Source organism: Ananas comosus, linkage group 12 (genome assembly GCF_001540865.1).
Source record: "Ananas comosus cultivar F153 linkage group 12, ASM154086v1, whole genome shotgun sequence".
NCBI lineage: Eukaryota > Viridiplantae > Streptophyta > Magnoliopsida > Poales > Bromeliaceae > Ananas > Ananas comosus.
Window position 1 is genome coordinate 1739034 of NC_033632.1, and position 15556 is coordinate 1754589.

The 15556-nt window shown below is 43.8% G+C and overlaps 4 protein-coding genes across 7 annotated transcripts; 1 reads left to right on the forward strand and 3 right to left on the reverse strand.

The window, feature by feature from the left end:
* LOC109718328 (subtilisin-like protease SBT1.5) lies at positions 890-2083 on the reverse strand. Its single transcript, XM_020244514.1, has 2 exons — positions 1788-2083; positions 890-1680 (listed from the first exon to the last, which is right to left on the reverse strand). The coding sequence occupies exons 1-2, from the start codon at positions 2049-2051 to the stop codon at positions 1213-1215; spliced, it is 732 nt and encodes a 243-aa protein (XP_020100103.1). The 5' UTR covers positions 2052-2083; the 3' UTR covers positions 890-1212.
* Positions 3122-7037, reverse strand: LOC109718326 (protein FAR1-RELATED SEQUENCE 11-like). 2 transcript variants are annotated; one of them, XM_020244509.1, is made up of 4 exons: positions 6853-7037; positions 5404-6455; positions 4492-4935; positions 3122-4369 (listed from the first exon to the last, which is right to left on the reverse strand). In XM_020244509.1, the coding sequence occupies exons 2-4, from the start codon at positions 6433-6435 to the stop codon at positions 3653-3655; spliced, it is 2193 nt and encodes a 730-aa protein (XP_020100098.1). In that variant the 5' UTR covers positions 6436-6455; positions 6853-7037; the 3' UTR covers positions 3122-3652. The 2 variants fall into 2 exon arrangements, with proteins under 2 accessions (XP_020100098.1, XP_020100097.1); XM_020244508.1 differs by having other exon boundaries at positions 5404-6452; positions 6850-7037.
* Positions 7572-12611, reverse strand: LOC109718327 (DNA-repair protein XRCC1). 3 transcript variants are annotated; one of them, XM_020244510.1, is made up of 8 exons: positions 12506-12611; positions 11793-11973; positions 11107-11295; positions 10056-10167; positions 9771-9853; positions 9237-9347; positions 8359-8445; positions 7572-8007 (listed from the first exon to the last, which is right to left on the reverse strand). In XM_020244510.1, the coding sequence occupies exons 1-8, from the start codon at positions 12586-12588 to the stop codon at positions 7717-7719; spliced, it is 1137 nt and encodes a 378-aa protein (XP_020100099.1). In that variant the 5' UTR covers positions 12589-12611; the 3' UTR covers positions 7572-7716. The 3 variants fall into 3 exon arrangements, with proteins under 3 accessions (XP_020100099.1, XP_020100100.1, XP_020100102.1); XM_020244511.1 differs by having other exon boundaries at positions 11793-12020; positions 12506-12597; XM_020244513.1 differs by having other exon boundaries at positions 11793-11989; positions 12506-12593.
* Positions 13404-15072, forward strand: LOC109718438 (crocetin glucosyltransferase, chloroplastic-like). Its single transcript, XM_020244681.1, has one exon. The coding sequence runs from the start codon at positions 13460-13462 to the stop codon at positions 14957-14959; it is 1500 nt and encodes a 499-aa protein (XP_020100270.1). The 5' UTR covers positions 13404-13459; the 3' UTR covers positions 14960-15072.

A 15556-nucleotide genomic window follows, 5' to 3' on the forward strand; every position in this document is an offset into this window, starting at 1 on the left:
AATATAAGTACGTGCATTTAACTTTGATTGTACTCATAATTGGATACACATAGCCCGTAATTTCTCCATTATTTTGCTATACTTGCAAATGAAGCTACTATATAGAATATTGCTGTCCACTCGATTTAATTCCTTCCGTAATTAAGGCACAATATCGAAGTTGCATCTTAACATTAACCATATATGGTCCATTTATTAATAATTAACTAAAGCATATAAATCCGGATTGGACCCAAAATTAATATTCACATGATGATGTAGCTAGGAACTGTACTGTAATATTTTGCTGCGTTTAATATTTTATAGATTTCCTTCATTTAATTAAACCGACCCAGCACTTACGCATGCATGCATATGCATGCACGCACGTACGTAACCCCTTCAAGGGAACTTAACCGCAATGGGGGTCTTAACCACAAAAGTCCCGGAGACCCACTTGATCCACCCCGCTGCGTACTTGGAGGAGGGAGACCTGGTTACCGTTAGAGTGACGTTGAAGCTCTCCTCCTGGTCCAGCCTCGAAAAGCGCAGCTGACTCGTCGACAAGTCAACCCTCACCCACCTCGACGGCCCAATCTGCGGCGTGTCGGAACCCCGACGTTTCTTGCCGTTCGGCTCACTGTCACGGTGGACCCGACCACGCTGGGTAGCGATACCTGTATCGATGGGTAGTTCATCGCCGACGCCTGTATCCACCTCATGGCCGAGCAATTCACCAGCTTATGGTACAGCTTCTTCAGCTCCGAGTCGGTGTACCTGAGTGCGCACAAATAGCCGGTGTAGTCGTCGGGCTGGATGTCATACACGAGCCCGGGATCGAGAGCCCTCATGGGGTCGATTTGTCCGGCGCCGGTCGCGAATATGCTCGCCCTGCTGTCCCCTCGCTGGTCGGTGATCGGATTTCCATTGAGGTCGATCGACGTCCTTTGCTGACGTTATAATTGCCGAGTTTATGAAAGCCGGAGGCCACGTTGGGTGTTTGTTCTTGATCAGCGCGGCAATGCCGGACACATGAGGGGTCGCCATCGACGTGCCGCTAGCGAAGATGAATGTTGACGTCACGAGCGCCGAGGGATTGGGCCCGACCGCGAACGGCCATGCCGCGAGGATGTTCACACCTGGGGCAAGAACGTCGGGCTTTAAAATCCCTCCGTTTGATGGTGGCGGCCCACGGGAGGAGAAGCTGGCCACCGCGGGCGATGGGTGGTGGCCTTACGTCGTCTTTTGGAAGATGATTGATGCAGTGGCGGTGCTAACGCCTGTAGAATTTCGCAGCTTGTCGTAGTAGGCTAGAATATTTAGCCCACCCGAGTAGCTCAAGTGCACCGCCGGAAGAACGTGCACGTCCGCAAATGTCGTGAAACCCAGCGACTGCGGGTTCAGCAGTACCATCGCCGCCCCGCCGGCCGCGCACACTACCGCGCCCTTCTCGACGTTGGTATTGTTGCTAAGGTGGCACAGCACTATCTTCTGCCGCACATCGATGTGGTCCAGCGACCCCTTCAAGCATACCGATGCATTCTTCCAGACGATTGCCCCCGGGTACACGATCGGCAGCATTCTCGACTGGTCGAATGAGCTCAGCTGGTATGCTGTCTCGCCCTCTAGCTCCTCTCCGTTCCCCAGCTTCACAATCGCCCTACACCTCCGGTCGGTAGATGCTGCCCCGACAGTCAGGACCTATTAAACTAAAGTATATTAAACACTATTTTCTAGCGCGACTTAAATTTTTAGGAGTCATACTTTGCTTTATTGAAAAACAGGAGACTCTGAGCCCAAATCAATACCAATGGCGCGTCGTGTGCCAACGTGTTCTCCTCCGGTCCTTCATTCCCAGCAGCGGCCACAGTGATAATCCCATGCGACAACGCAGCCAGCGACCCTTGGGCTATGCCGTCATAGTAATACCTATACGTCGCATTGCCGCCAATGGACATGGAGATGATGTTGACGCCATCATAGATAGCCTGGTCAATCGCGGCGAGCGTGTCGCTGTAGGCGCAGCCTTTGAAGCAAACCTTGTAGATGGCGAGGTGCGCCCGCGGCGCCATCCCCGTGGCATTGCCGAAGGCTTGTCCGAGGACGCTGGAGTTGTTGACGGAGCTCCCGGCGGCGATGCTGGCAACATGGGTGCCGTGCCCGTTGGTGTCGAGTGCCGGGGCGTCCGCGGACGCGTTAAACCCCCGCGCGGCGATGATCTTGTTGTTGCACCGGACCCCGCTCGCCAAGGAGCAGTTTCCTTGCCAGTTGGGCGGCGGCGGCGGCATCCCCGCGTCGCTGAACGAGGGGTGCGTCCGGTGGATCCCCGAGTCCAGGATCCCGATCACGATGCCCTGCCCGAAGCCCGCGCCCGCCCACGCGGCGCTGAGGTTTTGGGTGAGGCCTAAGAATCGGGGAGTGTAGGTGGTGAGGAGGGGGTAGACCTGGTCCAAGCGCGCGTGGACGAACCCGGGCTTCGACTCCATGGCGCCGACCTCGGCCGGCGTCAACCACGGCGCGAACCCGCTCATGACGTCACGGTAGGAGTAGATGAGACGGGGCGCGCCCGAATCCAAAGTCGGCGTTGGCAGAAACGACTCGTGGTAGCTGCGCAATTCGTCCTCGCCTAAGGAGTCGGCGCCGAGTGGCTCGTCCACGTGGACGATGTACGTTTGGAGCTCGTTGGAGTCGGCGTTGGGCTCGTTCACTATGGGGAGTAGCTGTGCGTGGACAATAGTAACAATGGGAAGGAGAGAAGAGAATGCGGTGAGGAGAACAAGCCGTTGCCGAGTCTTCATTTTTGCGCGGGAACGAACGATAGTAATGCTCAGGAAAGCGGAAGAAGAAGAGAGCGAGCGTGTGGGCTACGGTTGTCCAACGGGAGTAGATATCTTTATATATAAATATACTCGCCGAGATGCACGTGGGCTAGAGGACGAGGAACAGGGAAAGTACATGTACTATACGTGAATTAAGAAGTGAATTATAAGGTGAATTATGGGAAGCATGCAACGAGCGTTTGCATTATGTTTACCGTGAGCAATCATGATGAAATCCTAGGTGGGAATACGATGATAGCCATGCAACGAAGTGATGGAAAAATACAAAACTAACAAATTTTTAAAGCAACAAGATGAAAGGATATTTAAATTCGGTAAAATTTAGTCAGTAAATAAATAGTAACTCGGCATCACATGATACATCGTTTATTTGGACCATGACAAGATTAGCTAGTTTGTTTCCTCACTAGTAATTAAGATAAGAACAGGGAGGCAGTTTCAGAACTATTCATGCATCTGGGTTATGATCTTCTCGAGCCTCTCCAGACAGATCTGTGCAAGAAACTTTTTTACATCTTTACATATATTGGGTCATAGTAGTAAAAGACCTACTTCTCTGTAAAAAATATAGGGATAAAAAAGCTCAAAATAGATCAGACGAAATGATTTACAATACATGTAAGACTAGGAAGGAGCAGAGTGTGCTTCACCTATCGATGACATCAAAGGGAGAAAAGGCGGGCCGCCACCAATTGGAACTTATTTTTCTTCGAATTTGGTAGAGTATCGAGCCATCATCGATCCGATCGTAACTTTATGCTCCTCTTCTCGTTACGAAGCATTAGCAGATCATACACCAAATAACTGGCCATCTTTGTTGCTGCATTTGGTGATTAATCCCCTTCTGCAACTCTATTGCTTTCCTTTGCCACTCGCGCCATCCCCTTTAACTTCCTTGGTCTCCCTCTCGTAACCGACCGCGCCGGAACAACATCAACTCTCGCATCAAAAGATGTGCTAGGCTCTAGATCCGAGCCGTTTGATTCATCCGCCGCCGACATGTCCCTCACATGGTCAAGAAGCCTGCTCAAGTGCCATTGCACGTAATCAAACCGATCTCTAGTTACTGACGATTCTTGAATTATAATAGATGCAAGCGACCGTAATGCTTGTGATCGATACTTGTGCCCGCTACTTTTAGGGTAAAGCGAGCTTTCTCTGCGCCAACGAGGTATAAGATACTTCTCCGGAACAAGAAAGCAATTTTTCAAGGAAAGCACTCGAAGAGCGTGTTTGCATAAAATCCCTGTGCACTCGAACCCTTTACAAGTGCAGTGGACTTCTTCAGTAGATGGAATACAACTTACAATATGCCCTCCGTCGCTCTTTAGATGATGGCGAACAAGATAGCTCTCGCGCGATGTTTCATAAACCGCGTAGTGGGTCGAAAACATCATTTCCTTTTGAAACATCTCAAAAGCGTACTTTGTCAAGATAGTCGACGCATGCTCCTCGAGGGGCAAGCATGTTTTGATCTTGAGGCTCTCTTGGCTTTGTTGTGTTGCTGCTTCTTCGCCTGCTTGGTTTTGAAAATCAACTGCAACACCCACCTGGAAATAGTATCGAAAAGAACCAAAAATTAAGGTGAAATGAACAGAAATACAAGGTTTATACATTTTTATTTTTACTGACCCCCAAAAAAAAAGCAACCCCAAAAGTAGTTCTGCTTTACCTGCTCGGTGAAATCCTTTAGCCGGGTTTGAGAGTTTAAGAACCCTTTGAAGAAAAACTTAGTTGCCATAGAATTATTAGTTGTCAATAGTCCACCAAAAAACCAACTTCGCAAGTATGGTAATGCCCAACAAGACCGGTGAATGAATAGAAGGCTTATATGCCTATCGGAGCCAAGTCCAAACTCAATAACCATCTGTTCCCAATGAAGCTCGAAATCCTCCACAGTATCCGACTCATATATTCTGTAAAATTCGGATTTAAACTTCTCATATTCCGAACCAAGAGATGAAGAAAACCAACCCGGTAGCTTTGACATTATATGCCAAATAGAGAAAGCATGTTTTGCACTCGGTAACTCATTCGTTAGAGCATCTTTAAGACCCAAATCGAAGTCGGTCAATATTGTCTGCGGGAGCTTACCATCCATGAGTCGGAGGAATGCCTAACATAGACAGTGAAAACTGAAAATAGTTAATGCCACAGTAAGATGCATCAAGGGTCCCCCAGACTTTTTAGGAGGTTTCAATTTGGTCCCCAACCTTTCAATTGTTACAATTGGGTCCATCTTCTAATTCCTCCACAATCTAACACTATCCATTTAATTTCCTTCTTAAATTTGGACAAAAAATGCTCACGCAATCGCCTATATGAGTGAATCAAAAGTTATTTATGCCACAATGAATTACAATTAAGTGAAAAATTTTGTCAAAGTTCACAGAGAAACTTAGCCTACAATTTAAGATTTTAAGCAAACAACCACGGTTAGAAACCCAATTGTAACAATCGAAAGGTTGTGGAAATTGAAACTATGTCGACAGGTTGAGGAAGCTCAGCGCAATTTATCTATTATAATTAAACATTATTGAAAATGAAAATCGAGATTGAGAAGAAGTTCAGAAAATTATCTGACCTGGAAGGCCCATCTATAAGAATCTGGCTTCTCATCTAGCAGCACAGCACAACAGAAAAATATGGTATTTCCATTATTGTCCAGACCAAACCAAACCCCAACTATTCTATCATATGCATAGAGATGATAAGTTGTGTCGAAAAATACCACATCACCAAATATCTTATAGGCCTGAATTGAGCCCACATAAGACCAAGCAATGTGCTCGAGCTTGTTACTCTCGTCATAAGTAAATTCATATCGAAAATCCGGGTTCCTCTCTTTCATTACTTTACAAGCTTTAAGAAGCTCCAACCCTTCATTCTCGGGATTTATACTCATTGAAGCATTAAGAAAGTTCTTCAAATCCCTTTCCCCAAACGTCAATTGGCCAGGTTTTATACCCTTTTCCATTTCAAGAGCCCTAATTATAAGATTCGCATTACAACCGCCCTTCACAAGAGCCAATATCCGCTCTCGGTCGGCTTGAGATATGTATCTATAACCCGGTGAATAGTGCACATCATTGATATCCAACAAGTCATGATTATGCAAATTACTAAAACTAATGACTACCCATTTTGTTGCTCCGCTCAATACATTCTTCTTAATCACCATTTGTGCATCGCATTTGCACCGCGAGGGTTTTTTCTTCCTTTGCCTTTTGGCTTCTGGAGATTTAACGGATAGAGGGGAGCCGGCCCGATGGCAAACGAGTTCTCGTTTATAAACTCCCATCGGGTGCTCAGGGTTCCCCTTCGACCGCTCTCGCCTCACTAAAAACCCATTATTTCTCGCAAAATTGCTATAATACTCTAGGGCTTCTTCGTCGCTTTGGAACGATTGTCCCACGTATGGTGGAGCGGCAACCTTATTTGAATTAAGAGATAGTTTTGGACTTCCAAGGTCAAAATTTGGCTCCATCACTCCGACTTGTTCGACTAATTCCTCTTCTTCAAATCCTTCGGGCTCGATATAGCATTGCTCATCCCCACACGGGCAACGATGCTTCCGCATTGGGAAAAAGGTGCTTGTTGATGAGGTGCTTGTCATTATCAAAATAATATACCCTTCTCAAAAGCACATCAACATACCAACTTGAGAAATTAAAGAAATCAAAATTGCTAAATGTGAAGGGCACAACAAGTTGATTAAGCTTTCCAAATTAATCATTTTGGATTGCAATTTACAACCATGACCATGTTGTAAAACTCAATAATAATATACATCTCTCTCAACACCATCCACAATACTTAAAAATTTTTGAAACAATTATGAGAAATTATACTCCCTAACAATTATATTAAATAAAAATTCTCATCAATTCGTGGCCTAAGAAGTACTCACACCAACAGGAACACAGAAAGGGATCGAAAAATTACTGTTATAAATAGTAAAAAAAAAAAAATCCAAGCTAGAAGAAGAGCTACAACAACTAAGTAGAGAGATGAGAGCTTCATTATTTACCACAATTATTAGGGTTAGAGTTTGGGATTACACGGGTGGGGAAGGGAGGGGGGGCGATGAGCGACGCCGTATAGATCGCCGGTGTATTGATATTGCGACCCCTTTTTTTTTTTGGGTGCGAACGGGTCGCTAATCGCTACTGAGAGCACGGGGCGGAGAGGGAGAGAGAGAGGAGAGAGGAAAAAACGGGGGTGGAAATATCCGCCGACCTGATTTGGGGAGGAGTGAGCAGATGACGCGGTGTAGGGAGGTTGGGATCATCCACCGTTCACCTTTCAAAAGGTCTCGATCGGACGGCTATGACACGGTTGTTGTACTGAGTCTATGACATGTGAGCCCACTGGGACAGGTTTGATATGTAAAAATTGCACTGAAGAAAAGAAATTTTTTTAATTTATTTTTTTAATAAAAAGAAATTTCTGCAATGTCTTAATATGTGCATTAGAATAAGCAGGAATAAGGTGGCCGTAATTGGTGAACGTTTATAGGCTGCTTTTTAAACAGTATGTATTGAAGTTTCGAGCTCCAAATAAGATGCTACAATTTGAACAATTTACTTTTACTGCAACCATAACAAAATCTTGATCAAAAGGTGTGAAGTGTAATCAATCAATTTTACGCAATAGCACTTCTTCATAACTTATAACAAAGCCTTACGAACAACTGCTGATAACATGAGGGCGCATGCGCGCTTGCACAAATGCAGGAGACAAAGAAGTGACTGACGCCAAACTCGAACTCAGCAAAATGATTTGCAGCTATTAACATGCTTATGAAATCAAAACATATTCCATAAAAAGCTATAAAAGAACAGAAAACAACAGAAGTGTCTACATGTATGTAACAAAAGCATTTCACTTATCATTCTCAACACTTAGAAAGGTTTTTGCAGGCAAGTTCTATTTCCTCTTCAGTCATCTCTATAGTCTCATCACTGTCATACTCTTCCTTGTTGCTATCACCTTTTTGTTCCTTGGTGTTCTTAGGAGAAAAGTTCGAGTGGTTGAACTCGATCTCGTAAATCTCCTTGCATTTGGTAGCTAATTCGGCGAGTTCTTTCTTTGCGGATAAACCCTTTTTCCTTTTACTCTCGAGCTCCGCAAGCTCTTGGACTACACGAGGAACGAATTTCCACTGCTCGGTCGCTTGTAGAATACTCTACAAACAAATCTCAAGGCGTTAGAAAGTTTATTAAAGGATAATACATGGTACATATACACCCTGCAACATTATCTATATTTTCAAATCCCTGCAAGCAGGCCCTCCGAAAACTTAATTTCTTAAATATACATACTCTTGAAGAAATGATCATCTTTATAAAACTTTTTCTAATACAAAAGCAACTCCCCACGAGACAAGGGTGTTTTTGTAATAATCTAGATTATTGAGCAGAACGTATGAAGATTCGGAGTTCTGATGAATAAATATGTAAATGAAATACTTTAGAAGGGATCTACATGTAGTTGCTAGCCAGAAATAATCGAGGAAACCGATAAAGGTAGTACTTACATGGTTTTGTTCAAGAGCTTCTATGGCATCTTGGAGACAAGTGAAAATCCCCTCTGCAGCGATAGCCTTTAGTTCACTTTGCTCTGGCTGTGTCATTAAAGAAACATAGAGGAGCCATATGCTAAAATAATTGTGCAGACATTCACACACTAAAAAAAAAAAAAATTTCCAAACATACAAATTTGATGAAAAGGCATTAAAACATATTAATATGTTTTTTCAACCATAGTAATTAACATAATCAGAGGGAAAAGTGAAATGCCACAGCAGTCATAGAATCATGTACATAAAACTATCTAAGGCTGAAATGCAGAAATGTTATCACACAGTATTCACTTTGCTGGCCTGAACATTGAAACCTACATAACCTCCCTTAAACTACAATTTTCATTACTTTCCCTCCTTTAATCAGTGTTCATAGAGCGTACATATATCAACGTGCTTACAAGTCAACAGGGTTAAATACTTCGTCCAAAAACTGGACATTAAAAAAAGAACATCTTTTGTCCACAAAGTCACAAGCGAGTGAGTATACATAATAAAGGAATAAATCTCCAGATTCAACATAATTTAATATACAAAAGCATTTAAAGATGCGCTGATTTAAAACACCCTCATTATATCAGATGATACAAATAGTAACATGAAAAGGGATTAATCATAAAGCTAAGTAAAGAGATTACTTTATTGGCCATTCGGTATTTGGTAACAACCAATTGAGACTAATAGCCGAACATTAAAAGCAAAAGCCCAAAATTGGGCTTCTGCTTTTACAGTGAAGACAACATATTTAAGCAATCAAGTGAACTTAAACAAGCTATATCATAATGCTGAGAATCGGTATACGTAAGACATTTTCTGTTTTGTTAGTTTCTCACCTTTTCATCTTGACTCTCCAGCCATGACACTGTTTGGTTCAAATCATCCAAAGCCCACTTTTTTATTTTGGAAGGAGAAAAATAATCCTTAGCTTTATCTGAACATCTTACCTGTATAAGAATCCAGAATTCGAGAATTCAAGAGAAGATTTTAACCAATAATCAAGAGCAAATCACTAATTTGTACATATTTGTAGTTTGACTGCTACCAGTAATAGAAATCATCTGATATGTTATTCACCAGAAATTAAAGGTTTATCAGAATCTTCGTAAGTTCTAAATTAAGAATTGTTTGAACATGCAGAAACAGTTTTTCCTCAAAAAACGCACTACTGTTTTTGTGCTTTTGGACCTCAGAAGCTCGCTTTAGCTTCTGGCCACAGCAGAAGCATGAAAACTTTGGTTTGCCATATGCCTAGTTACAGGTCCTGCAGAGTAGTAAAAGCTCTTTCATACGTCAGGACAAACATACACTAACATGACACTCTACGATAGTTTGGCATGCATTTCCTCACACTGTCTTAATACGATTACCTCAGATGCTGCCGAATTAATTGTCTTTACATGTGACCTTTCGGATTTTTCTTGAAGCTCTTTAGGTGGCGCACTTTTCTGATCTGCATGTAATGAATGAGAAAGAAATTACAAAGCTTCAAACTCAAAAAAGGGATGCATAACACTTTCAAAATTTGCTCAATCAAACCAATAAAACTATTAAAAGATATACACAGACTACGAAAAATAGCCTAAATTCAAAACAACGAAAGCTTTTATCCAATTTAATCATAAAGCTTCAAAGGTCACAGTGCAATTTATCACCTCTCTTAGTCTCAAATAGCTCATTAATTTTTCGCCATGGCTTCCCTGCATGCATAAGGTAAGGCTCGATTTCAACAAGCTTTCTCTGTTTATAACACTCCAATATCCATTCCTAGGATAATTAAAGTTGAGAATGTCAAACAATATTATTCTTCAAGATCACACAAACAAAGTTTACAAAATAAATTGAAAAAATATGTATTCAATCTGGATATTTTTAACTATCTTTTACAATGTACAAACTTGAAACTATAGAAAACAAGATAGTAGGCTCTTTTTTTTGGCTTAAACAGTGGAAAGTTATGAACGAACTCTTGGTTGGAAGGCCAAGTTTTGGACAGTAGAAAATTCTGGCTATTCTTATGTCTGTATCTAAGGCATCCATTTGCCTGTGCTGATTGCCTTCGTACTATTCGAATCTGCATTTATTAGTTCTTTCCCTTTCATGTAAAGTTTCAAGTTTCAGCTATTTTATCCATATCAATCCAAAGTTTGGTTTAATTTAATTGGCATATCTAGTTTGCGTATGTAAGCAATAATAAAATTCTCTCTTCTGCTAGTACAAGCTTTATTGCTATTATTATACCTTTTATGTTATTTTCCTGGACAACTTTCTCTTTTAAATTCTATTCCATATAACCATTCCATTTGTGTTTCTCTTTTGTATGGCACCAACAATTAAAAAATATTGGGAGCAAGAGAGCCATTTGCTGTACTATAGCTTTTAAATCGACACCACCTAAACTTTTTTTTTTTCTAAATCTTAAAACTTCTCTCCATTTCAGCAGATTCACTGCTGCAATTAATTGTAATTGTCGCATTCCTCAGGGCAAATCCACTTAGAAAGAGGCAAATAGTCAAGAGGGAATAAGGACAGCAAAAGGCGGGTGAGGGCAGTCAAAAGAACTGCATTTTGTGTGAAAAGCAAAACATGCAGTTGGAACTTAAAAAGGTTACACAGAAGTTGGAACGTAAATCAAACTAAACTACTCAAGGGAAAGAATACATGTACGTTAAAATTAACTAGAAAGACAAGGCGAGGAGTTGTAACCTTTGAGACAACGGTTCCGTTGTCAGATTCAACTTGCCTAAATTTAGGAGTATTTGAGAATGCACAAATAAGCAAAGTACAATCCGAGGTCCAGTCAGGTCGATATTCAGCCCCCATCTCTAAAGCCTGCGATCTTAGAGTGCTCCTCTCAGGGTTAACAAACCCCGACAGCGCAAAGACAACTCCATCCTGGCAACAAAAATTTTTTGAATAAAAGAGATGTTGACATTCATAACACTGTAAAGCTGTGTATGTGTGTTTGTCCCTGCAAATTCTGAACTTTTTGTATGCCAATGAAACTTAATTCCATACACATACACCCTTTTAAAAGTCACCTCTTTTAAAAATATATATTTCTGATACAAAACCAACTCTTCCCAACAATTAATTAACTTCACAACTTAAAAGAGGAGTGTCAGAAAAAAAAAAATTGGCACTCTCAAGGTGTCAGATTTTACTGTATACATATAAATGGATGTTTTCGCAGGGTCTATATAAATGAAAAATCATTTGGTGGCTAAATCATTACCAAAAGTTTTGCGCATAAGAAACTGCACTTTCGAGGGGCATATTGTAAAAAATCAAAATTTACAGCAGTACTACATATTCAGTTCAATGATCTTGCAACTACACACCACAAAATAAATAAAACAGTTTCAATCAACTTGAGTTCCTTCAATCATTACCAAAAGTTTCGAGAAGTCCGAGATACTTCGGGTAGTTTGATGTGAAGAGGAATCACCATTTCCTTTGGCTTGTTTTTTGGAACCTCCAGAAGAATCGGCCTGCTTCTTCTTTTCGCCCGACTTGTTCGCACTTTCTTTGGAACTCATCCAAGAAGGGAGGCTTCTCTTTTGCGGCATATCACTACCATCATTAGGATCTGAGCTTGATTCAGGCATTCAAACAAACACCTAAAGAGCGTTGCAATGCAAATGACCAAAAAGAGTATTATTTTCCTCACAATACTCAATTTTTTTCCCCCCTCTTTTGTAACACCTATAAGAAATTCTCTTTATAAATTCAAATTTTGGCCACCGACCTTTAATTGTTTTAGTCTGAGTCACCGAACTTCAATTACTGTTTCAATCTACTTCCACAAAATCCTTATAGCAAAAAATTTGAAACATACAGATAGAGTGATCCAATTGAAATAGAAATTAAAGTCTAATACTTAAATTACACCACTATCAATTATTTCCTTCTCCGTCGATTTCTCTAACAACCTCGCATATATTCCACGAACTCTCACCGATCGAGTAGTTAATTTTTCTTCAATCGAAGATTTTGTCTAATCTACTCCTATTTCTGCTTGAAGATCTACACGCATCTCCTGAAGAACCACCATTTGATTTGAGTGCGAAGTTGCAAAATTCAAAAGGGGGGAATGGCGACGTACCTTTCGCTTAGAGAGAGACAGAGAGAGCGAGACTCGTCGTCGTCGACTTTGCGAGAGGCGAGTACTGAGGCTGTGACGCGCATCAAAATGCCCAAAAAGAGTGAAAAAAAAAAAAGAAAAGAAAAGAAAAGAAAATTCACGGTGGAACGCTTCCCTGTCCGATTCTGACATGTGGGTCCCGCTTGTCAGTGTTGACGAGAGTGAGCCCAAGTTAATCGGGCTTGAAAAACTGTCAACGGCCCAGGCCCATCTTACTAAATCACGTGTACAAATTTATATTTTATTATATAATTAAATAAATTCCACTAACGTGGAGTGCAGGCGCAAAGCCCAAAATTTTGCCGGCATAAAAACGTCACCGCCATCGTCATCCACACAGGCGGCCAAACGTGTGCAAGCTCTTCGAAAAATTCTAGAATGCAACGGGTATATTAGTGACGTGGCGTAACAAACCAATTAAATTAATCCTTTTAAGAGTATATGTCCCATCATAATTGTAAAAAAATATTTTTATTGTACTTTTGTTTAAAAAGAAGGAATGTGATTGGCTTGTTATTGATGACGTGGTGCAAGTGTGACAGTGTAGAATTCCTCCTTCACTGCAACGCCGATGTCTCCCTGACATTTGTGCGGGCCCCGCGCGTCAGCCACACAGCCGTGGGATGAGACCGTTGCACCACCAAAGTAGTTCCTACACCAAATTAAGTCCTTCTGTTGTTTATAATAAAAGTAGAAGTAGGATTGGATACACCTAATGAAGGCGACTAAGTAAGCAACGTGACGTTGGGGATGACAAAAACATCTTTCGACAGTGAGAGGCGGATATGCATATATATATATACACACACACACACACACCCAGCACAACAGAATCTTGCAACAATATATACCAGTAGTAATAGTAAGCTGCGGTTGTACGTAGTAAACCAGACCAAACCAACCACCACGTTCAGAATGGAGGCCAAACAGCAGCAGCAGCAGCAGCAGCAGCAGCAGCAGCACTTTCTGGTGGTTGCTTATCCGAACCAGGGGCTGATCAACCCGGCGCGGGTGCTGGCGGAGCGGCTGACGGCGTCGTCGTGCGGCGTCACCTTCTCGACGGGCTTCTCAGCCCACCGCCGGTTGTTCGTGGACGACTTCGCCGAGCTCTACGCCCGGGCGGCCGAGCTCGGGCCCCGCACCCTCGGGGCCGTCCTCGACTCCCTGGCCGCGCNCGCTCCCTACTCCGACGGCTTCGACGCCGGCTTCCGGTGGTTCGTGGACGACCTCGCCGAGCTCAACGCCCGCGTGGCCGAGCTCGGGCCCCGCACCCTCGGGGCCGTCCTCGACTCCCTGGCCGCGCGCGGGCGCCCCGTCACCCGGGTCGTGTACACCATGGCCCTCCCCTGGGTGGCCGACGTGGCGCACCGCCGCGGCCTCCCCGCCGCGCTCTTCTGGGTCCAGCCCGCCGCCGTGCTCGCCCTCTACTACCACTACAACCGCAGCAGCGCACACTACGACCGCCTCATCGCGGAGTCGTCGGCGGCAGCGACCGTCGAGTTCCCGGGGCTCCCGGGGTTTGAGATTCGCGAGCTCCCCTCCGTGCTGACCAACACCTCCGACGAGACCTCGAGGGTCATCCTGCAGATCTTACGGGAGGCGTTCGATACGCTGGAGTCGGAGTCGAAGGAGAAGACGACGCCGCCGCCCACGAAGGTGCTGGTGAACACGTTCGAGGCGCTGGAGCGGGAGGCCCTGGAGACGGTGCGGGGCCGGTGCGGGATCGACGCAGTGGCCGTGGGGCCGCTGATCAAGGGAGGAGCCGGGGGGGACCTGTTCGAGGCGGCGGAGGAGCGGCGGTACATGGAGTGGCTGGACGCGCAGGCGGAGGGGTCGGTGGTGTACGTGTCGTTCGGGAGCCTAGCGGTGATGAAGGGGCGGCAGATGGAGGAGATGCGCGCGGGGCTGAGGATGTTGGGGCGGCCGTACCTGTGGGTGGTGCGGAGGAACAACAGGGAGGAAGGAGAGCGAGTAGGGTTGAAGTGGGACGAGGAGGAGGAGGAGCAGGAATCAGCAGGGGGGATGGGGATGGTGGTGGAGTGGTGCGAGCAGGTGAAGGTGCTGTCGCACCGGGCGGTGGGGTGTTTCGTGACGCACTGCGGGTGGAACTCCACGCTGGAGGGGGTGGCGTGCGGGGTGCCCGCGGTGGCGGCGCCGCAGATCGTGGAGCAGCACACCAACGCCGCGCTCCTGGAGAAGCGCTTCGGGACGGGGGTGAGAGCGGAGATGGACGCGGAGGGGGTCCTGCTCAGGGACGAGCTCAGGAGGTGCGTGGACTTCGTCATGCGGGACGAAGGGATCAGGGCCAGGGCGGAGATGTGGAGGGAGAAGGCGCGGGAGGCGGTCGAACAAGGCGGGTCGTCGGATCGGGAGCTCAGGCGCTTCGTGGAGGAGGTCGCACCACCATCGACCTGATAGCAAGATGGCGCTATCATCGATTTGAGGGGCACCACACCAAATTTGTATATTTCTATAATAAAACGTGTGATCATATATTTATCAAATTTGTGTATTTGTATAATAGAACGTGTGACCAAATATTTATAATAAAATATTATATTTAATGTTAATTTTTTTACAGAATAATGATAATTTATCTGATATAATAGTATATATATATTTTTCCATAATTGTGAAAAGAAAAAATTTGAGAAGCAAAATAATTAATATATTAATAATAATTCCCTTACATATATAATTTATTGAAAATTTTGGTAGAGTAATAAGTTATCCCTTAACAATTCAATTCCTTATTTATTTTTATAGTTTACGGGTGCGGTGCGGAATAGATTTGATGTGTATGTTGAATCTTTTCTAGTAATGTGGTTTATCATACGATCATTTTTATAATGTGTTTTATCCATACGATGTAGGAATAATATGATTATACAATGTAATAACAAATTTTGAAAATAATATATATAATAAGTGTTGCTAACTTTAGTTACAGACTAGCCTTTTGGTATCTGTTTGGCCCTAAATTCAACGCCTTGCTCTATACTAATTTTTTTT

Coding starts and splice junctions, on each gene's coding strand:
- LOC109718328 (XM_020244514.1), bottom strand. CDS start 2,051: ATGGCGCCGCGGGCGCACCTCGCCATCTACAAGGTTTGCTTCAAAGGC. Junction 1,681..1,787: donor TGGCACACGACGCGCCATTG/GTATTGATTTGG, acceptor TTAGTTTAATAG/GTCCTGACTGTCGGGGCAGC.
- LOC109718326 (XM_020244509.1), bottom strand. CDS start 6,435: ATGACAAGCACCTCATCAACAAGCACCTTTTTCCCAATGCGGAAGCAT. Junction 4,936..5,403: donor CTTATAGATGGGCCTTCCAG/GTCAGATAATTT, acceptor TGTCTATGTTAG/GCATTCCTCCGACTCATGGA. Junction 4,370..4,491: donor TAAAGGATTTCACCGAGCAG/GTAAAGCAGAAC, acceptor TACTATTTCCAG/GTGGGTGTTGCAGTTGATTT.
- LOC109718327 (XM_020244510.1), bottom strand. CDS start 12,588: ATGCGCGTCACAGCCTCAGTACTCGCCTCTCGCAAAGTCGACGACGAC. Junction 11,974..12,505: donor TGTCTCTCTCTAAGCGAAAG/GTACGTCGCCAT, acceptor TAATGATGGTAG/TGATATGCCGCAAAAGAGAA. Junction 8,008..8,358: donor AAGCTCTTGAACAAAACCAT/GTAAGTACTACC, acceptor ATTTGTTTGTAG/AGTATTCTACAAGCGACCGA.